This window comes from Colletotrichum lupini, chromosome 5 (genome assembly GCF_023278565.1).
Source record: "Colletotrichum lupini chromosome 5, complete sequence".
NCBI lineage: Eukaryota > Fungi > Ascomycota > Sordariomycetes > Glomerellales > Glomerellaceae > Colletotrichum > Colletotrichum lupini.
The window spans coordinates 4,441,313-4,462,349 of NC_064678.1; the positions used below are offsets into that span (position 1 = coordinate 4,441,313).

The window sequence follows — 21,037 nt, forward strand, 5'->3', positions numbered from 1 at the left end:
ACGCTTTTCCCGTCTTTTCTACCTGACAACCCAATCTGATGAGCCTCTTTTCCGTCGCCGACTTTCACTACATATCGAGCCTTCATAAATCGTCAGATGCCAGGGGGACGAAAGAAGCATGCAACCTGGCGCCATCTGAACGCCATGCCATAGATAAAAAGTCGCCTAGTAAACGCCGAATAATAGACACAACAACATACGTACACTGTTTGGAAAAACAGTCTTGAACTCCCAAACTCGCTGCGTCATCTTCGTCAAAAATAAAACAAATAGCAACGTATATGGAACCATGGTAGCATCAGATATAACGCCTAGTTCCAGCCATGCTGCATCCGATCGGCGTCTTCGTGAATACGAAAGCCTACGCCTTCGTCGGCGCCAGGCACTTGCCAGCCACGCTGTGTGCTAGGATACTCGGATGGCTGGCTGCTCACCTCCGAGTGAACGTCGTCCTCGATCGTCGGCGAGAAGAGCGGGTCAATATTCTCGCCGTCGGACATGTGTTCCTGGTCCTCGATGCCGGGCCAAGGCTCATCCTCAGGCAGATGGACCTGCCGCGAGAACGATGAGTCACCCTCACGCTCCGGTGGCACGTGAGCTACCATCTCGATGCTGTAGTCGCTGTCGTCGTCGTCGTCGTAAGGGTTGGTGCTTCCGTAATCCGGATCGAGGTTTTCGTCATCGTCGGCGGGAGAATCATCCACCACAACGCCCGTACCCCGCGGACGGGTCTCGCCTAGCGGTGCGTTGCTGTACGGGGTCGCATAATAATGGGGCGTGATGCCACGGGTTGACGGGTGACGCTCATCAGAGGGAATGACACCGGGCATCGGGCTTGGCGATACTGTCCATCGAGGGGTGTTAAGAGGGCGGCTCGGCGAACGAGTCGTGCGGCGCCGCTTGTAAGCAGTCGAAATGTTGGGAGGGTTGGGTCGGACTGGAACAGCTGCCCTCTGGCCAAATGATGATACCCGGCGCTTGATCTGCGACGGCGACATGTTGGCGGGGACTGAGGGAGGAAGCGAGGCGGTGCGAATGTACGGTGGCTTCGTAATCCTTCCGTCTCTCACAGGGGTTTGCCCACGGGCTGCCATGGGACTAGATGACCGCATCGAAGACTGAATTGCAATATGATGCAGCGAAGGGGATGCCGAAACTCGCTGACCAGCTTGACGCATACTCAGAGAAGCTGGCGCGCTCACAGTCTCGTCGAGATGGTCATTCCACGTCCAGTGGTCCTCTTTCGCGTCGGCTTCGGGGACCTCCTGAGTAGCCTGAGAATCGGGGTAGAAACGGCTCATTTCGCGGAGGCGTTGCCAACTCCAGCCGCTCTCATACGATGGTAGATCTTGGAGATAGGCCTCAGGCTGCGTGATGAACAGACGCGGCTCAGATGATCGCATAATTACCGAGTTGAGAAACGACACGTCCCAGAGGGCAGGCGTTACCATCTCTGCCGGCGTCAAAAACCGGAGGCGGGAGTCTTTGTGGATCTTGCGGAGCGGTACCCATGGTTGCTGCAGGCCCAAAAAGCGACTTGTCTTATTGTCGAGGCTGCGTCGACGTGAGGCTGAACGATTACCGCCAGAAAGTTCGGTGAAGGCGGTGCCGAACGCAGTATGGATCGCTGCCTGGACACTTCGTGCGTCTGACCCTCTGACAGATATAGTTCGCACTAGACCGCGGCTCTTGAGTCTGCTGTTGATGATGCTGGTAGGACTACAGGCCTTTGCCATCAACCACGCGTAGTCATGTCCAGGATCAGCCCATTCTGCGCAGAAGGGTGACTGTGCTCTGAGTGTGTGAGAGCTCATGGTGTTGGGCATCTGAGTCCATTCATCTAAGCTCGAATTGCCATCGGATTTGAAATCCTGGAGCTCCACCCAGACCCTCCTCAATGGGAAAGGCAGATACACAACTTCAATCTCCCATGGCCGAGTAAGTGTGGGAAGCTGCGACTGAAGTTGGAGGATCTGAGACTGCAGCGTCTGGATCTGGCTGAAGATTTCGCCAGAATGGCCAGCTCGTGCGGTAGTCGTACTTGTAGCGACTGAAACAACGCTGTTGGTAGATTCGTCAAACGTCTGTCGGTCGGCGAGGCGACCTACAACACTGCCGTTATCATTAATGAGCTTTTCCACTTCCTCGAAGCGAACCTCAAGGTCGGTCACTCTGAGATCCGTGGCGTCATGCTTCTCATGACACTCATCGTGCCCGGCAGCGGAGAATGAAACATTCTCGAGTCTCTCGAGACGGTGTTCGTGACCTTGAACTGTATCCGATAGATGGCGAAATGTATCGCGAGAAGGCCCGGCAAAAACAGCATCCTCCTTTCGGACGCAGGGAGACAGAGCCCTCGGAGTGTCTGCACCATGATCACTGTGGACAATCATAGCGCTGGCGTCGTCCTTGGTAAATTGGTCCTGTGGGACAGAAGTGACGATATCCTGGAGTCTGTCCTTCCGTAGAGATTGCATGTTAGAAGTAGCAACACCACTAAGTGTTTGGAGACCTTTCCCAGAGAACGGACGAAGATAGCGAGCCTGGCTGGAAGATGTTGTCGAGCTGGGCTGAGACTGCATTAGGCATTGGACTGGTATTGGCGGTAACGAAGTAGAACCATTTCCGGGCTGAGACTGAATAAAGTCGCCCCAGCTTAACGTATCCTGTAAAGTAGACTCCGGGCGTTGGCTAATATGGTCCACATGACGGGGCCTTGGTTCCTCGGGCTTGCTCGGAGATATAGCCATGGCAGTATCCAGGTTCATGAAGTCCATTGTCGGGGGGTATCCGGTGGGCACACGAAACGACACATCTGGCAATTGTACCGGGCTAAGCGGCTCCCTGGACATCCTTGGTCTCTCATTCTCCTGGCGAGGAATGTGGGTGGTGGGCGTGGGCGGAATCGCAGGCACAGGCGCGGGTGCTGGAGCCTCGCTCGCGGCGCGTCCGTCATCGTGGAAGCAGGCGTGATGCGAACACATGCACCAGACGGAGTTATCAGATCCCAGGCTATCTGTATACGCCTTCCCGGCGGCGAAGCGACTCCAGAATCGACGGCATCCGCACTTTGCTCCATTGGCGCCAGGTGTTAAATCCACATAATTGCATGCTCCTCCAGGAAGTTGGACAGGGTTGCGCTGGGCAGCGCCGTCGTTGTAGATATCGAAAAATGAAGAGCCCGGCAGAGGGGGATCAAAAGGTGTTGTTGCCATCGGCGGCAGCAATGCTCATCAGGGAGGTCGAGGGGATGTTCGGACGGCGATGGGATGGCGCGGGAGCTTGGGTCCCGGTGAGCTGGGATGTGAGGTCGACGATATTGGTATCGGAGGTCGGTGTCGGTGTGATGGAGGAAGTTGATTGAAACGAGACGAAGGAAATGCCTACGCGGCCCAAACCAGGGCCCAGCTGGGTCGCAATCCGAGAGACCTAGAACATTGCAGCTGCTGTGGTAGTTAGCCCTCTGTCCTCTGTCCAATAATAGGAGCTATGTCCTGGATTGAAGCTGGCACTCGCAAGCCAACTGGGGAAACCCTCAGGCCGTAGCACGCACCCGCGACGGAATAGATGTATAACAAATCGGGAAGGGGGAAGTCGGTTTCGCGAGAAGCTTCGTCTTATTTATATCCGCATGCGCCGGCTTGGTGAAGAAATGCACGAATCGAGCAATGCAGCAGGCGGACGAGACTGGCGAACGATTGAGTGGTGGGGGAGATGTTGTTGATAGAAAGTGAGGCGGTTACTGGATTGGGCAGCACAAGCACGACCGAGGGACCTGGCGTTGGTTGATGTGCGGATGGGCTAATCGAGGCGGAGGAAGTGGGAACCTGGAACAGCACTGGAAGGGAAATGCGCGACAAGTAACCGGGAACGAGGGAGAAGGGTAATTAGGAACGAGGCATGCGAAAAGGTGGAGAAGAGAAACATAAGTTAAAGCAGCAGGGCAAGCTTCGCTCAGGTTCACAGATACCGTTTGCTCGAGGTCACAGTGTATTAGCGAAGCAAGTGGGCTTATGCAAGTTGGCAGGAATGACTCGAAAAAGGTTGCAGGGGTCTTTGATTTCTCGGCTGCTGTCCTAAGGCTGCCGTTTGATATCTGTTAGAACAAGGTAAACGCTCTGGGTATTCGTATAAACCGTGGTGTGAATTGCATTTAGATGGCGGCAATTCAAGCTATGATGCGGCATAACACTAAGTGACTAAGTGCTCTAGGTGTGTGTGTGTGTGTGTGTGGGTTGGTGTGCCTGATGTCGTAGGATTTCGCTTGCATATGGATATCCCATGCTGCGCGCCATGTCGTACAATACACAAAGGCCCAGTGGACGCCTCTCACTCTGATGTGGTGGGCATCAGTGTCAGTCTGAAGCTACCTTAGCGAACCTGAAAAGCTGCCGTGCTGCTTGGGCGCTTCTGCCGCGCAAGATCTTAACCGGCCAGGCCCGTTGCAGGCCTCCATAGCAGCATGGGAACTTGCCTGGGAGGCGACGGGATGGATGCCCACAGCAGGCGCGAGAGCAGGCCAGCAGACCAAGAAGCAGGGGGAAGAGACAGCAGAAAAAGAAAGATACAAGGATCAGGAGTGATTGGATGTCGACGGCCAGAAACGCGTCTTCGTCTTGCTTGCCTGCCATGGGTTAAAGTGGTCGGCGTGAGGCCCCGCCCGCGTATCCTTGCAAGCTCCGCGTCCTCGGAGCCCCGATTGGCATCCAGCGGAAGTATCCCATTGGCCCGACGCCAACTTCGAGCGACTCGGCCCCCCTCTTCTGTTCCTCCCATACCACAGTACGGAAGAGGTACTTTCCCACGCCAGCCTCTTTCCCACCGCAACTCTGCATGACCGGGTTTCTTTGTATCTTCTCGAGTCGCGACTCCAACATTCACAGTGTTTTTGATACCATCAACCAGGAGTCGTTTCTCTTCCCGTGACCTTCTGATCAGCCCCCAGTCCTGCTTCTTAGTTCCAAACAACGTGCTCCACTATAGAAAAGCGCGAGACTACGATGAGCATTGAGCAAGGGGTATGCCATTGTGGAGGGGCAGGGTCAAAGAAGCAACGATTAAGATGGCCGTTCCATTCCAGAGATGGAAGGACAGAATCCGAGCCATTATCGTTGGTTTGACGCGGTTGGATCGACTATACACTATCCGTAAACCCTTCCTTTTCCCAAACATTTCAGCACAGATCAGAGTCCGGGGACGGCGGCAAAGCACAGCAAAGAAGGCAGCGAAGCATGCGTTTCCCGCGTACCTAGTTGATTGCGCACTCAATAAAGGCTGACAGAACGTATGGACGTGATGGACGTGAACGACACAGACGGACCGTGGGATAGACAGCAGTACCCTGTATTTCCATATCCTGGTGTTAGTCGCTTGATGGGCAGAACAGACCAAGCACACAAGACCACGCTAGGCTGACGCTCAATGATGCTATCCATTCGCAAACCTGTGAGGCGTCCGTCCGGGGTCCCGCACGGCGATCCCGCCCTGTACGCGAGGCGCCCTGATCAAATGACTGGCTTTCAGGCAAAAGCAGCATGTGGGAAAATCGCCCACCAGCCTTATCCAAAAGATTCAGGTCGACGTTTGTCAAGGTTGTGCAAATCTCAAGAGTCAAGCCTCGCCATGCGTCGTTGGCTGCAAACTGAGTGTAAGCCCTTTTCTCCCTATTGCATGGGGAGGTGTACCCCAGGAAAGGAAACTGTGAACATGGCTTTGGGAAATGGGAGTCACAGCCTGGCGCCCATCTGCATCGCTGACTAGTCAAAGGTGGAGAATGTGACGAGCCTTGAGTGATATAATCCATTGTCGATCCTTCGTTTCGCGGAGTCGAGACAAGTTTTGTGAATTGCGAATGGTTTGTCGCAGACTCTCTTTCATCTTCCATCTGCCGCGGACAGTGGACTAGGCTGGTAGGCACGTATGTAGGTTGGTACTCCGGCTTGGCTGCCAAGTTTGATTGTGTCACTCGACCCGTCCCGCCCGGGGCCAAGGATCCACATATGCCGCCGCCTAGCCGGTCCACCGGCCAGAGTTCCGGAAGACTGGTTCGTTCCTTTGCCGGTACGTCTTTCTCACTCTTTGATGCAAGCGTCAATTCTAGGTCCATAACTCAGTGTACGCATCATCCGCTGAGACTATCATCAGAAAAACGAAGTCCTTTGATCTCCAGTGATATCACGCAAGTAAACAACTTGAGATGGATAGCCCAGACGTTTCAATTACGCAAACTCAATAATGTTTATATGATCTGTAGATGCTCAGCAACTCTAAGTCCCTTACTCGTCATGATGTGATATGCTAATGCTGTGCCCAATATCCGTCAAACAAGCGACAGTTCTCAAAAACTCCCGCTGACCCAAATAGTAATACATCTATTGTAGACAGACGCCCGTTCATGGCCGGTAGCCGCCGGCCGCAGAGAGTAGAAATAAGACGAATGATTCTGCCCGGCTGTTGCTGATGATCTCGTCTACTCAGACTTCGCCCCAGCTGCCCATCGGGCCCACCGAAGCGATGACTGATCCCGTTCCGATAGAACCTCCGATATCCCAATAGTGCCGTGATGAAACGCTGCTCCGTCTCGCCGATCGTCGCGTACTTTGACTCGCACAGCTGGAGGCGTGTCTTATAGCGGCGGGGCTAGATGGTGTCGTCGCCTTGAAAGTCCTCCGCTCTACCTGTCGGGCCCGGGAGACGAGCGGGTGATGCTGGCGCACCCGCGCGGCCTTAGCTGCTGTATCTGGCGTGCTTGAAGTGGCAAGATGGGAAGTACCGGTTGTGAAAGTAGATGAAGGCGTCGACCGCGAGCTGAAGCGGGATCGCAAGTACCTGAAGACGAGGTTGGCGTCCAAGTCTTGCTCCCATTCCTCTTGGGTAAAGGTAGCAGGCAATGGGGTTGACTCATCCCTAGTCAAAGTGACGGGAGGATCCAACTGGGGCCGGGTAGCGGGGATATTGATGGGGCGCGCGTGTTGAACCATTGTTGGCTGGAATTCAGGCATCTTGGTCGATGCTTCTCGTGCTACGGGAGCCATTGCCGTATCAGCGCTCGACTCTGGTATAGCTGGCAGGCCTGCGTAAGGAATAGGCATTTGCTGCATGCGAGTGTAAGTTGAGAAGGCACCAGGATGATTATGCGGCGAAAGCTGATTGACCATCAGGCCAAGCTCTTTTGCGACACGATCCAACGCCCGCAGCTGCCAAGATGAGTCATTGGACTGTTGAGTGGGTGTGTTGGATAAATCTGCGCCTGTCTTGGGAGTTGTTGACAAGTCATCGTCTGACGGCAGTTGTTCTCCGAGCAAGATTGAGAGTAACCTCTCGTCGATGCCCAGGTCGTTGAGAACCTTGTGGGTAATCCTGGCGAGCAGGCCCCGCTCATTGTCCTGGGTGTCAGTCGACTCGTAGTGCCAGTCCATGCTGTCAGCATCGTCTTCATTTCCGATGACACTCAAGCTTGCAACATCCTCGGCCTTCTTCTCTTCTGTCGTCACCGTTGGCCTGACTGAGACCATTGACTGCCGCCGCCGTCTAGTCTCCCTACTAATTTCCTCTAATAAGATGCGACTCTGCTCCAGTCGCCAAGCTTCGATTCTCTGCATCTTGTGTGTCTCTTGCTCCTCCTCTATTTCCATCTCAAGCTGGGCTAGCTCAAGACTCTCGCGGCGCCTTCGCACATGTCTGGGGTTGAATCTCTCAAATGCATAGAGCTGCTCCTGGACCTCGGGGTTGTCTAGCCTGAACGAGCCTAGGCCATCATGTGTGGGGAGTACGGGGACACTTTGCGCCCCAGCAGCACCAGCAGAATGTGTGTAAAGGCTTGGGATCGTCCTGAATTCGGGGAGATGGCTGTCGAGGCTGTCGAGCTCAGCATCGTCCTCGACTGATTCTTCATCGATGGCACTTGAGAGGACACCCGACTGGCGGGACTCTGTGTCACGGGCCGAGTGTAGGAACGTGTTGAGGCTACCTATGTCACTGAGTCTTGATCGACCCGGTGTGGGAAGTGACTCTTCCTCTTCGCTGAGGTAGGAAGAAGCTGTCGTCGTGTCATCGGCCGGTTCGAAGAGTACCCACGAGTGGGAGGCATCGGTAGTAGCAGGGTCTTGAACGTGGAGTTGAGGAATGTCGCGATCCTCCTCTTGCACAGGGCGGGCAGCACGCTGCTGCGAAGGCCGCCGGGTAGGTTGATGGAAAGCCATGGTGTTTGTGATGTTACCAAGTCGTCGATCTGGCACAAACACAAGCCGAAATGGTATGTAAGTAGTTGAGTTGTGTTCGTCCGATAAAGGATGGGCGAACAATCACGATAAGCCCCCCCAGTCGCGGTGTCGCAGTGACGCCTCAATAACGGCGCCCCGTATTAATAGCGTGTTTAGTTCAAGTGTTGTATGTTTGTCGTTTGACAACGTCCCAAAGTCGGTGAAGAGAAGGACTTCGAGGTCGAGGTCGATCAGGCATTCATAATAGGAAAGAGGTCAAGAAGTGGTCGGATACAGGCCACACACAGCATATATGTGGCAGCAGTCTACTGGAACCAACAGCGGACAGGAAGGAAGGAAGAAAGCGGGATGGATGATAAGAAGAGGATAAGGGGGGTGTGAGGGGTGGATCTCTCCTGCTGGACCACACAGGATGACGGTGAATGGGTCTGTCACTGATTAAGGCGTCACCGACTAAAAAGGGCGGGTGCGGGCCAAGTACCTCAGTACACAATACCTACCATTTCGGTCATGTACCTTACACCGCGCGCCGTTACGAGTAACCCCGAAGAAGTGGGCGTACTCGGCGGGACAGTGGGACAGGCGCGGTATTCTCAGACTACAATCTCAAGCCGGGGAGACACAGAGACATACAGAGAGCCCAAGGTAAAGGCAGATTGGAGGAGCCACAATTGTACACTACGGCTACCTACTGGAGTCTGGAAGGGGGCCAGGCGGGTGAATGGCGCAGGGTCGGAGTGAAATGGGGGTGGATGATGTGCTCGCGTGCGGCGGGCAAGGGATCCAAGGACAAAACCACCACATCAACTCCATGGAACCTTTGACTTTGATCCATGACTCTGGGACATTCCGGTTGTCGGTTGAGCAGATAGGAGAAGAGGAAGAAGAAATAAACGCAAGGTGGGGATTGGAGAGGTATCCAAGTCCCAGGTTCCAACCGCCCAGCAAGCTTTGAGGAGGGGAATAGGTACAAGCTTTGGACTACTGGTTTTTTGTCCTCCGTCCTGATTTGAGGTGGTTTACTTGAAGGGAAGGTCAGAGATCACCACGACGTCCATCCACCATGCTTCCCCCAGAGTGTCAGAATGCCTGAGCGCACAAAAAGTGACAGCCGACTCACCCACCTCATACATGGACAGACTTGAGAGCTGGGCTGATTTGACTGATGAGGTGCTGATGGCGTTAGGGCCCTCTTAGAGACTGGCTGGCTCGCCGTCTACTGGCTACGTGGAGGGTCTGCCACACCTTTCCCGTATGCAATAGTTCAGATGCGCCCTGAGCGGCGGACATGATGATTGATGAGACATGGCGGCAACACTCGAATGGAGGGGGGCTATGAACTCTGTTTTGTTTTCTTCCCTGGTAAACGCAAGTTAGAGCGCCTCTAGAGCGGATACGGGCACGCCGGGATAGAGAGAGAGGTCAGGTTATGTTGGTGTCATTTCTCGGAGCATGTCGAAATCATACCGCCAGCTTCGCACGACGGTTGCAGATACGCCCAGCAGTTGGAGCCAACATCATCCCAAAAACACCTTTCAAACTGGAGACTACGAATTATGGAGCATTCTCTCCTTGGCCAGTTCTTCCTGTAGAATAGCATCTGTCTCGTACGTAAAGCCACCGAGGGGTTGGTGTCACGTTTGGTGGCTATCTGTTCCCGACCAACAAGCAGATCCATGCTTGCCATGATGCCTTCTTTGCTAGTCGCAGAAGTCTAGGAAATCCCATCGAAATGGAAGACAACCGCCCAACAGCTTATCACCGAGATCAATGCCCCTCCCAGCTCCGAGTCTACTTTGATATGCTAGGGCCCCATTCAGCATCGGAAATGGCAAGGGAAAGGAGAGAAATTTTGTCCAATGTGTCACCCATTCCACTCTGGATGCTCTGAAAACTGACTCTTTTCGCTCATTCTCGGATAGTTGGCGACCTTCATGCCGACTTTCGGAGCAAGCTTGGGGAGATTTCTCGAACCTCTCACGAGTCGTGACCCCTCAGGAGTCAGAAGGTCCTAAAGGTACTTTTCAGTCCCCTCAACCAAATAACCCGGGAGAGTCTAGAGCCTAGGAAGACATTTCAAACTTCGCGGACCGGTACCTACCTCCCTTTCCCAACGTCTCTCCAAGGAAGTCTTACACCGAGCACCATCCGAAATCCCGATAACGTCATTTAGGTCACCTGGGATCTCGGTGGGACCTGATCGCCGCCCACGCTGCACCACCACACCGTCCCTCTCCTGAGTCCTACTACTGAGAGAGTTGAGTCCGTCGGCTCGACCGCCTGCTTGTTCCAGGTTCTCCGTTGGTCGGTGTCTGCACCCCAATCTCATTCCCACCAACCAGCCTTTCGCCCCCAGATCTGATGTCGGCCTTTGACTGGCGCGCACCCATCCCCTCGCCCTGCGCTTACACCTGCTGCTGCACCTCTGACAGGGCGCTGCTGTTCAGGCGGTTTGGCGGGCTGTTCCTGCACTGGCTCCCAATACTACGATACATGACCGCAGTTACGCAAGTAAGATGCTATTCTTGCGTACTTTGTCCATACGATGTATTCAGGACCTGTGTCCGTAGACTCTCAGCTCACGGTGTCTGATTCAGCCGTTGTGCTTACGATATCACGGTCACTTTCCGGGTCCCCGAGAGAAAAGGGACAAGATTTTTTTCCCTTCCTCTCGTTTCTTCTGTGCATTTCTCAGCATGAATTACGTACTATTTGCCTCACAAAGGCTCCATCCCATGCAGCATCAAACCTCGCCACTAATTTTTTGTTCCGTGAAATTAGATGGTGGTTCCCTCTCAGTGACTCCTGTCAATGTTAAGACATCCCAGGCGAAGCTGAGCAGATGATGGTTGGAGGGGTTCGTCCGCGTGACCCAGCTGAGGCCGTGCCCGCCGCCCTCGTGGTGTCACACTCTGCTGCGGGTGATCCACGGGCTCTAAAGAGTCTGGCACAGCATGTCACTTTAGAAACTTACCATTTCAGGTTGACATCATCCTTGGTTCAGCCTCACGTATCTTGGCTCATCTGCAGGTCTCAAAATGATGGATGGTATCTGTTTTTATTTCCCGCTAGGCTCGATCATCAAGCGTCTTCTAAAGCCCAACTCATGAAGCTAGTACGCAGTTGATAATCCCGTTCCCATTCGTCATGTAGCATAGAGGCATGATGTTGTCAAGTGTCAATGATTGAATTCCTATCTAGAGTCTGCCGCGGCATGACTCTCATCATGTTGACATGCAACCACTTTAGACGCCAGCCCGTAGAAACCCAAATCACAGAAGAAAGCCGAAACCACTAACTTAAGCCTCGGAGGCGAAAGCATCGGGGAAGCGCTTCATGTTCTGCTCGAGGGAGCCGTGGTTGGCAAGGAACTGAACGTAGGCACCATCGACCTTGACGCGGCCAGCAGCCTTCTTCTCGAGGTACTCCTCGCGGCGAAGAGGGGTGAAGCCCCAGTTCTTGGAGATAATGATTTTCTGGCGACCAGGGAACTTGTACTGGGAGCGGCGGAGGGCCTCGAGGGCAACAGCCTTGTCTGTTTGGTGTGTTAGTGACATCGTTTTTTCGTTGGTTTCTATAGGGAGGTATAACGTACTGGAGTCACGAGTACGGATGGACATGATGATCTGGCCAATGTTGACACGGGCGACTGTGCCGTTGGGCTTACCCCAGGCACCACGCATACCAGTCTGAAGTCTATCGGCACCGGCGCAAGACAACATCTTGTTGATACGGACGACGTGGAAGGGGTGGGCGCGGACGCGAAGGTGGAAGGACTCCTTTCCGGCGGTCTTGACGAAGTACTTGTTGGCGCAAATGCGAGCGGCCTCGAGAGCCTCGGAACTCAGCTGCTCGTACTCGTTGGAGACCATGTGGATGCAGAGAGGGAAGTCATCGACAGTCGCCTTCTTGCGGCCAAGATCGAAGATGCGAATCTTGGGGTCGGGGACACCGCGGTTGAAGCGCGACTTGGGGTACGGCTGAAGAAATGATCAGTTAGTATGACGACCGATGTCTGTATGTTGCTCCCAAGCCTGCGAGAATCCCCTCCATCCCACTTCATCAAGTGCGTCATTCCGATCGTCGAAAATCAGAGAAAAGTTGTTGCCGACTTCTCCGTCAATGTGTCGCCTCTTCCCAAGCAGTACTTCGATCCTCCTCTTTCGATGCGCGGGATTTCGTGGGATTTCGGAATTCGCGGGAGTCCAGGATTTGACAGGAGTCGCTCACCTTGTTCTTGCAGTACCGGTAGCAACGAGCGGGACGACGGGCCATTTTGACGGTATTGAGATCTCACGGAATCACTCGTTACTGCTATGTGTTGGTTAGTTGGTGGGTTGGAATTAGTCTCCAGAACCTGGGCGTCACTCACTTTTGAATAGGTTGCGGCGATTGCGATCAGACAAGGACAATACGATTGATTTCTCAGCAAAGCGGAATGAGCAGGTGGCCATGCTGGGATCCACTTTAGGGTTAAGAGCGCGGTGAATGCGCAGTGTTGATTGGATGCGCCTTGCCGAAGTGACTCCCCGGCGTGTGGGGCTTACAAATCGAAAAAATAAACTCCAAAACTCCGCGATCTTTTTTTCCCTTTGAGAACGACAACAAGCCTCAACGCCCAGCGACCACCAGACCTAACCACCCAGCCAATTCACCCGACAAATCATTCGCAATGGCTCCCGTTAAGAAGGCGAAGAAGGACCAGAACTCCATCAACAGGTATGCTGACTTGCATCCAAAACGTCTTGCTCTGGTCATGGTCTAACCCTCCCGTAGCAAGCTTGCTCTTGTTGTCAAGTCTGGTCGCATCGTGCTGGGATACAAGGAGACCCTCAAGACCCTCCGCACCGGCAAGGCCAAGCTCGTCCTCATTGCTGGCAACACTCCTCCTCTCCGCAAGTCTGAGCTCGAGTACTACGCCATGTTGAGCAAGGTCCCCGTTCACCACTTCGGTGGCACCAACGTAAGTTGTTCTCGCACAGAAGGGAGCTGGCACTGCTTCGCTCCCGACCTTCTCTTGCTACCGATCTCGAAGACCTCCAGTCTCTTGGTCAACCCAGCGAAGAAGTCTCTCAGGCTTTGGAGGGTGAATAAAGCTAACTTGCTACCCCTCTTCAGATCGAGATGGGAACTGCCGTCGGAAAGCTCTTCCGCTGTGGTACCTTGGCCATCATCGATGCCGGTGACTCCGACATCCTCAGCGACCAGGTCGCTTAAGTGGATTGAGTCCGGTCTGGCTGGTAACGGCGTTGGGGAATATGGTCGAAGGAAAAGAAAAAATGCATCCCGCAATTCGGGATCGCGGCTTGGGATATGCCGCTATGATACCTCGGGATTGTCAAGGACATGACTTTATGAAAGATCATAGGCACTTTGAATCAAAAAGGACTCGCCTGTTACTCAGCCACTTTACGATGTCATTCGGTGTTTCTGGATTGCGTGACAACTCAACGAACCTCCTTGCCATGCTGGAATCTGACAAGACGAGGTGCATTGTTACATGCCAGCCCCAAAATCAAGATGGCAGCCAAAGGCGAGACAGCAACTGACTATGACTGACACACTGAATAATCCCTAATTGCTGGCAGGTGAATGTTTATTCCGACATCACACTTCAACCCGGCCTCGGCACAAGGGACTTTTTTATCATAAAGTTGGCTACCCACCCCGCCATCCCTGTGCTCGGAAGGTAATCAGCATCTGGTTGTCGAGTCTGTCGAGCCCAATGCTGACCATTTTACCGGCTCATGGTCAGGAAATTAGCTAGAGATCTGACAGGGCTTCTGGGCCTTGAACCTGAATCTGGAAGGCCGTCAGAAGTTTTGCATTGATGGCAACATGAGAATAATTTCACGGTTCCCACCACGGTCAGTTCTGGCCGGTCTCGTGCAGAGTGCCGTCCAATGACTCGATGGGATCCCTGGGTACAGAGACGGGCCGAGCCCACTAACATCGACGGGCTCCGCCTTCCAGCTGCTCACCACGGGGAGAATAGGGGTGCAGGTTGCGTGAGACCCTTACCCGTTGCATGTGCTTTGCTTGCTAAGACAGCTTGGTGGCTGTCTACTACTGACAGGTACCTGACTACCAGTGCTCCTGACAGTCGACCAGCAGACGACAGGAGTACAGGCTAAAGTGAAGCGAACGTGACCAAGAGCTACTCACCAAGGGCAATGCCTGGCTGTCTGGACAGCGAACGAGGGTGTTTCAGTCGAAAGCCAGAAAGCATTGTGATCCTATTCGTTCATGATGGTTCTTGCGGTCTACGTGTTATTGTTATTGAAAACGCGATGGGCTGGTATCACTGGAATCGGTCTATAAACGTGTTTAGTATTCCTCCATTTCATACCGGTCGTCTAGAAGCCAGCTCCCCGAGTGACCCAAGAACTCGGAAAGAAACCAGACAGCAAAGAAGGTTATCATTCATCCCATCTCAACCAAAGACGAGACGGCGTCTGCAGCACCACATTCGCAGCGCTGGCCACTGCCTGGCACTGCCGTCATCGCCCGCCATCTACTCAAGCTTCGAGCACCGGGTGACCAAGAGACGGGACTGAAACGAGAGTTACCTCGGACGCATCCTAACGAGTGTAGTCTCAGCTCAGCGCAACACAATACGGGACCGAACAAGAGCCTGAAAAGGCAGCGAAAGGATTCATCGAAAATAGCACGCCAGAGAAGGTTTCCGTTGCCTGACCTACCACACTAATTTGCGCCGTCAAGAAGGTGTCAAACCACTCGAGCGTTCCACGGTGACCTACCCGCAAACTATCCCCAGGTACCTACGGATAGGCTTTGCTGGATGACGGTCAGTCTACAGAGGCGCTCGCAGGTAAACTTAGTTAGTGCGTCCACGGCATTCCCGTCTCTTTTGCAGTCTGCACCTCTGCAGGGTGCTCAAGCAACAAGCAACGCAACCCGGCGAAAACGTTTAGTGGCGCCGGGGTTGGAAGGGTGAAGAGCATTGTTCCCGTTCCATTCCTCGTTTCCTGGTTGGCCCACGTCTTCCCCTTCCTGCACGGGCTAGCGAATTAGACCCCCTGGAGCAGCCCCGAAATATCGGAAATTCACTGCAACCTGTGGACTGGACAACCGACACCGACACCGACACTCGCTGCACTTTCCCCTCGAAAGAAGAGAGGAACCCAACCTAAGTGTCTACTTGGGAACACAAAGTACTTCCATTGTCTGAGAGGCACTTCCTGCTGGGCTGACACCGTCTGACTTAAGCTTGCAAAGCTGCTGCACACCCTCCCGTTCTGCACCGCACTCCTATTTGGCTATCATCTGCCTTTCGCATATCTGGGGAGCCCAACGATCGACAACTTTCCCGCTGTTGTGTGTTCCGCGTCACCTGTTCCAAGAATAAGCAACTACATACATTTGGTGAGATAGCCTCTTCTCTCTGGAACGGAACATCGTCACTACAGAAATAACTTATCGCACTGCCCTTGACCGCCAACTCTTTTTTTTTCCTTCTCCCCTTCTCGACGAGTCTCCTCGCTTACCTCCGTTTCCCCAGGTAACCCTCCGCTGCGAATTGCAACAACAATCATCGCCACAACAAATCCTCACCGCGATACCATGTCCGCTGCTACAGCAAAGAAACCGCCCGCTGCGGGCGTCGGTCGCGTTTCCTCGACAGATTCTGCATCAACCCCTTCTGCTTCTCCTGCGAGAACGCCAACGCGATCCTCCACGCCCACGGCTGCATCTGCTGCGCGCAGAGCACCAGCTCGCTCAGGAACTCCCGTTTCCGCTCGTGCAGCTACAACAAGGCGGGATTCTGTCCTGAGCAACAGCAATGGCAACGGTAGTTCTGAGGCCGAGGAGGCTGCGAGAGCCGAAACCCTTGCGCTATTGGACGACCTCAAGGAACGCCTTTCCAAGGCCGAGATCTCCTCTGATCAGTACAGGAAACAGGTCGAAGTGCTGCAGACGAGATTAGACGATGCAATCAAGGAGTCTTCCAAGCTGGAGGAGAAGGTGCACGAAACTGAAGAGCAGATTGAGTCGCTGAAAAATGAGAAGAGAGATGCCGCCAAGAAGATGCGAGAGATGGAAGCAATCTACGAGGCCGAGCGAAGCTCCATGACCAAGGAGAAGGAGGAAATGTCCAACAGAGAGGAGGAGATGCAGACCATCATCCAAAGACTGAAGGACAACTTGTCGCAGCGGAATGATGAGGAGGGCCGTCCTTCAAGACAATGCAAGTTTGACCCTGTCAAGCCAGAAGGCCCGAAGCTAACAATTCTTCAGCAGCAGCAACATCTCCCAACGTTGACAACGGCAGTTTCGCCCCTCCTTCGTCACTTAACCGCAGCGATTCACGAAACAACTCGAAGCTTTTGCTCCAGAAGGATAAGCTGATCGAATCACTGCGGCTCGAACTTGCCGAGGCCCAAATCAAGCTGGTCGAGTCTGAGAACCAGGGTGGCGGCAGACTGCAGGAGGTTGAACGCCTGCTGATGGAAGCCCGCATGGCCAATGCCCGCCTCATGGAGGATAACGAGAGCTACCAACTGCTTCTCCAGGAGAAGACGCTCAATGGTGATTTCTCTAAGAATGATTTCAGCTACATGGGTGTTTCCGCCAACCAGGATGCGCTCAATGCGCTGGAGGGCCGGTCCGGAGGCGCAAGCTTGGCAGATGAGCTGTCCGAGGATGCATCAGATGCCGGTGGTAACGACAACGAGCATTCCCGCCGCCTTGAATCGGAGCTCAAGTCCATGAAGGACCAGAATAAGGCATTGACCCTTTACATCAACAAGATCATTGAAAGGCTTCTGCAGCACCAAGATTTCGAGCACATCTTGGATACCTCCACCGAGATCAAGCCGGCTGCAAACACCAACAAAGATCTCCCCGCTCCGCCGAAGGAGGGCGCGTCCGGAGCGTCGCTATTGCAGCGAGCCAAGACCATGGCTGTCGGCCCGAACAAGCCCAAACAAAGGCCCATGTCTTACATGCCATCGGCCCAACCAGCCAACTCGGCACATACGGACCCAGAGACGGCGCCTCGCATTCCTATCGGGAATATGACCCGTTCCTCCAGCACCCGCCGTGCGCGCCCGATGAGCGAGCAGTTCACTGGTGTTAACCTCGTCAACCAGATGTACCGGGGACCGGATGGACCTATTTCCCCGCCCCTCGGCTCCCCTCGTACTCCGCGAACGTCGCAGACCTTCTTCGGTGGCAACCCCAATGCAGCCGCGCGGGCACCCAGCGGTCAGCAAGCACCCACAGCAGGTAACTTCCCGGGCATGCGCAGCGAGACCTCGAGCACCAGCGGCGACTCCAACGACCTCACTGGTACGCCTCCTTCGCAGTCCCCTCCGCGGTCTCACCACGAGAAGCAGACCACTTTTGCTGGCAACAAGCCCCGTCCTCTGCGCCTGGTGCAGGAGAACAACGAGGCCAAGCAGGAGAACAATAAGCGATCCAGCTGGATGGGCTGGGCCTCCGGCTGGGGCAAGAAGGAAGAGGGCGCCGCTGCCCCCGGATCCAACGAAGCCATCCCCGAGTAATCGGCACATAGTGACGCCGTTATGTTTATGACCTCCTTTGCTTTGCATCGCATAGATTTCTTCCCTCTTATCCAACCTCATCTTAGTACCGGACTTGGGCATTGTTGAATAAGGAAAGCAAAAAAGATACACGACGGGATACCCCCTGATCTGCGCTGCTTGGTTTTCTCTCTGCACACGGGTTCTCGGTTGGCATTTGCGGGTAGTGTACGACGAAATGCTGGGTCTGGAGGCGCTGTCCATTTTGTGGATATTATTGTTTGGCTTCTTTCCTCTTCTTATGGCTATATGTTTATGCATTTTTATATTTTGGGTACTAAACACTACACTATATCTACTCTTCAGTTTTCACCGGGGAAAGGGAGGCAGGCAGAGACATTTGTATGGACTGCTGGAGATGGATGTGGATGATTGACATGGAGAGGGGGAGCTTCCCTGGCGGTGTTTTGCTTCTTCGATCATGAACAGGCAGCATTACCTTGAATGGGTGCTGGAAACTTGATGACAAGCGTCTGCTACTACGATATGGCTTTACGGATGTATGAGTCCTTTTGGCTATGGCCGGGCTAGACGCAATGTTGGATAGATACATGAGTAATGCTAAGATGGCTTGACGTTAGTTAGACTTTTGTTTCTTGTCTCTCGCAATATCTGTGATGTCGTGAACTGGTAGCCTGCAGATCCGGACCAGGTTGTATGATCTGTAAGATCTCTGGCACGAGAGGAGGCTTGACTTTCTATGAGGTTCATCGTCAGGTGCGTCTCTCATCAACCTCGAAGTTGAAGATGACAGGAATAATTACGTCGGAGGTGGATAGTCATCTAAATCTCATAGAATCTCAACCTCTCCAGGCTCTTCCAAGGAATACTCCTGCTCTCCATTCCCTTCCTCTCCAGATTTCACCTCAACCGTGACCCCATCTATCTTGTCTCTCTTCGCATCCATCAGACTGTCCGACTACGCACATGCACAGGCACAACTCCCTCTGGAGGCCGACTAGACAGCCTCTTCAGTAATCGGATGATACGAAGTAGGGGCCCGACCCCATTCTCTCGTTGGACAAGAAATATGCTTATTTTCGCTCAACTGTTTACTCAATTGCAGAAATCCGGGTGAGCCTAGAAATACTCCAGGCTATCTTCAACTGTCCATTTCCATAGGAACGGAACCATTGCTTACACAAGAGTGGTCTAGACTTTCCAAACTACCGTGATCTCGTCTTCGCACTTTGCTGGCTCTATTGTAATTCACTGATAGGGGGACTTGAAAACCCCTGCTCTAGAGTATGCTGGTGTTTTGACTTCACTTTTCGTTCACTTGATTCTTTATTCATAGGCTATCAGTGCTTTCCAAGCGCTTACAACCGACTGCTGCCGCTGCCGACAAAGGCGTCGAGCTTTTTCTGGTCGTAGACGTCCGCCTCGACCAGCTTCTCCCACTTCTAGCATTGCATCGATTAGTAAAGGCCGCTATCCAGTCTTCTTCATACAGAGTGCAGGATAGTAATCGCGTACCCCGTGAGAAAGAGGGGGGGGACTGGGGAGTTTCGGAACAAAACAGCAAATGACGTACCTTTTCTCCTGAGACCTTGATGAGAGTAGGCAGGTTGGTCACGTTGAACGGCGCCTGTCTCCACGGGTTCTCCTTCGTTCTCCATCTGCCATGAAAGTAATCATCAGCAAAAAAATGTCGTTTTCAACAGTCTCCTTTCTGAGGGAATGGTTTCCCGCAGATGATACATCAATATGGATAAAGAGCGGCTTTTGTCCATGCAATTACTACTATATTATACACGAAGCAGGGGGAGGGGGGGTGGGAATCGAAAGTGTCAGGGGAGGAACAGGTTCAACTCACTCATCGGGCAGCCCCGCGTAAACAACCCGGACGGTCTCTTCGCCGCCGCCAAACTTCTTCTCAATGTACGGCTCCGCGGCGGTACAGTCGCCGCACCAAGACTTTCCGTTGCGGTGCGACGCGTAGACGACGAGGAAAGCCGGCTTGGTCTCGCTGGCTTCGGCCACGAGGGCCGCGGCGACGGCTGAAGCAGACTCCTTTGTGGTGATGACGGGCATGGTGTATCTATGTGTTGTTTGTTATCGGTGGGAGAGTTATGTTTAAATGTGAAGAAGTATCTAATTCAAAGCGAATAGAAATCGGCACCTCGAATGCTGTTCTCGAAGTGTCATATGACTCGGGAAGAAGGGCAGCCAGCGAATGGCATAATACACTCAGTCGTTTGCGTTATTTCGGGGGGTGTTCACGAATACGCAAGATGGCATGTCCCGAAGCTTATCCGACTGCCTCACACAAAACGTGCTCTTCTGGAGCCCGGCAGAAAATCACAAACGCGTCTCGTGTGAAGTGAAAATGGGCACCCTCATTACCGACTCTGGCTAGAATGAGGTTTGCTAGGCGTAAGTAAGCTATCGCACTTGCAAAGCTGGATTTTCGCCAGCCCGCTTGAGTGTGAGAAGGACGGAAACCCTGCAGCACAAAGTCTAGTCTAGTAAAACCCCCCATGGAACTGTACGAACATTGTAAACACTCCAAATTGTCTGACAAATTCACTCTATTGGCAAAAGAGAGCAAAAGATTTATGACAACTGTGAGATTCGAACTCACGCCTCTTTCGAGACCAGAATACTCCCTGGTATCAGGGAAGATGTAGGTCGTTTTTAGACCAACCTGTTATCTTGAGTCTGGCGCCTTAGACCGCTCGGCCAAGTTGCCCGTTTCCGAATCACTCGCAGAATCTCGAGTGGATCAGATGTGGATGCCAGGATTCGGTGCAGAGGAGTCTCAATAACCCTCTTCGTCTTATGAGTCTCTCGTGCCATCGTGACCGCCCCCTCCATCTCCACCAGTAGATAGTTCTGTCTTGACCGATCTGACATATTCATCGCCGGGTGCCCTGTACTGAGAGAGCCAGTCTCCATACTCTGTTCCATACTCCACACTCTGCACACCACGTACGAACAATCCGAGGGCAATCCTTTGCACTTCGTACCACAGTACACAAAAAGCAAACAATAAATGTGCACAAAAAAGCAAAGATAAGAGGATTGCGGTGGGCCCGGCCCGCCTCCGATCGGAGAGGTCAACTTCCAGGGTGCCCGGGCATCAACCCCTCCTAAACCCCCCCCCCTCCCACCCCACGTTGCTTGGGGGATCTGTTTACTTTTTACCCACAGATCGTCCCTTGGTGATGTAAAGGCGGTCAGTGGGAAAGCCCTCGTCCTTTTGATGAGCTGCCAGCTGGCAGGGTCATGCGAGATGCACACAAACAT

The 21,037-nt window shown here is 53.5% G+C and overlaps 10 protein-coding genes and 1 non-coding gene across 11 annotated transcripts; 4 read left to right on the forward strand and 7 right to left on the reverse strand.

Moving 5' to 3' along the window:
- Positions 1-311: 311 nt before the first annotated feature.
- CLUP02_10733 (uncharacterized protein) lies at positions 312-3,215 on the reverse strand (the record flags this gene model as incomplete). Its single annotated transcript, XM_049289706.1, has 1 exon — positions 312-3,215. One exon carries the CDS (start codon positions 3,213-3,215, stop codon positions 312-314), a length of 2,904 nt encoding a protein of 967 aa, XP_049146851.1.
- Positions 3,216-4,493: 1,278 nt separating this feature from the next.
- Positions 4,494-5,330, forward strand: CLUP02_10734 (uncharacterized protein; the record flags this gene model as incomplete). The annotated part of the gene is made up of 4 exons (XM_049289707.1): positions 4,494-4,579; positions 4,641-4,922; positions 5,041-5,235; positions 5,315-5,330. 4 exons carry the CDS (start codon positions 4,494-4,496, stop codon positions 5,328-5,330), a joined length of 579 nt encoding a protein of 192 aa, XP_049146852.1.
- A 1,143-nt stretch (positions 5,331-6,473) lies between these two features.
- On the reverse strand, positions 6,474-8,201 carry CLUP02_10735 (uncharacterized protein; the record flags this gene model as incomplete). Its single annotated transcript, XM_049289708.1, has 1 exon — positions 6,474-8,201. One exon carries the CDS (start codon positions 8,199-8,201, stop codon positions 6,474-6,476), a length of 1,728 nt encoding a protein of 575 aa, XP_049146853.1.
- Positions 8,202-8,527: 326 nt separating this feature from the next.
- Positions 8,528-9,512, reverse strand: CLUP02_10736 (uncharacterized protein; the record flags this gene model as incomplete). Its single annotated transcript, XM_049289709.1, has 6 exons — positions 8,528-8,650; positions 8,739-8,827; positions 8,915-9,171; positions 9,246-9,288; positions 9,343-9,384; positions 9,443-9,512. 6 exons carry the CDS (start codon positions 9,510-9,512, stop codon positions 8,528-8,530), a joined length of 624 nt encoding a protein of 207 aa, XP_049146854.1.
- Positions 9,513-9,660: 148 nt separating this feature from the next.
- On the reverse strand, positions 9,661-10,551 carry CLUP02_10737 (uncharacterized protein; the record flags this gene model as incomplete). Its single annotated transcript, XM_049289710.1, has 3 exons — positions 9,661-9,922; positions 10,091-10,233; positions 10,324-10,551. 3 exons carry the CDS (start codon positions 10,549-10,551, stop codon positions 9,661-9,663), a joined length of 633 nt encoding a protein of 210 aa, XP_049146855.1.
- Positions 10,552-10,583: 32 nt separating this feature from the next.
- CLUP02_10738 (uncharacterized protein) lies at positions 10,584-11,264 on the forward strand (the record flags this gene model as incomplete). Its single annotated transcript, XM_049289711.1, has 4 exons — positions 10,584-10,733; positions 10,793-10,853; positions 11,042-11,126; positions 11,189-11,264. The coding sequence occupies 4 exons, from the start codon at positions 10,584-10,586 to the stop codon at positions 11,262-11,264; spliced, it is 372 nt and encodes a 123-aa protein (XP_049146856.1).
- A 257-nt stretch (positions 11,265-11,521) lies between these two features.
- CLUP02_10739 (ribosomal protein L10.e) lies at positions 11,522-12,497 on the reverse strand (the record flags this gene model as incomplete). The annotated part of the gene is made up of 3 exons (XM_049289712.1): positions 11,522-11,757; positions 11,818-12,202; positions 12,453-12,497. 3 exons carry the CDS (start codon positions 12,495-12,497, stop codon positions 11,522-11,524), a joined length of 666 nt encoding a protein of 221 aa, XP_049146857.1.
- Positions 12,498-12,894: 397 nt separating this feature from the next.
- On the forward strand, positions 12,895-13,439 carry CLUP02_10740 (ribosomal protein L7Ae/L30e/S12e/Gadd45 family protein; the record flags this gene model as incomplete). The annotated part of the gene is made up of 3 exons (XM_049289713.1): positions 12,895-12,941; positions 12,999-13,308; positions 13,341-13,439. 3 exons carry the CDS (start codon positions 12,895-12,897, stop codon positions 13,437-13,439), a joined length of 456 nt encoding a protein of 151 aa, XP_049146858.1.
- A 2,367-nt stretch (positions 13,440-15,806) lies between these two features.
- Positions 15,807-17,749, forward strand: CLUP02_10741 (uncharacterized protein; the record flags this gene model as incomplete). The annotated part of the gene is made up of 2 exons (XM_049289714.1): positions 15,807-16,416; positions 16,482-17,749. 2 exons carry the CDS (start codon positions 15,807-15,809, stop codon positions 17,747-17,749), a joined length of 1,878 nt encoding a protein of 625 aa, XP_049146859.1.
- Positions 17,750-19,107: 1,358 nt separating this feature from the next.
- CLUP02_10742 (uncharacterized protein) lies at positions 19,108-19,822 on the reverse strand (the record flags this gene model as incomplete). The annotated part of the gene is made up of 3 exons (XM_049289715.1): positions 19,108-19,191; positions 19,323-19,407; positions 19,605-19,822. The coding sequence occupies 3 exons, from the start codon at positions 19,820-19,822 to the stop codon at positions 19,108-19,110; spliced, it is 387 nt and encodes a 128-aa protein (XP_049146860.1).
- Positions 19,823-20,347: 525 nt separating this feature from the next.
- On the reverse strand, positions 20,348-20,480 carry CLUP02_tRNA184. Its single transcript has one exon. It is a non-coding gene; the product is annotated as a tRNA-Leu (tRNA).
- Positions 20,481-21,037: the final 557 nt, after the last annotated feature.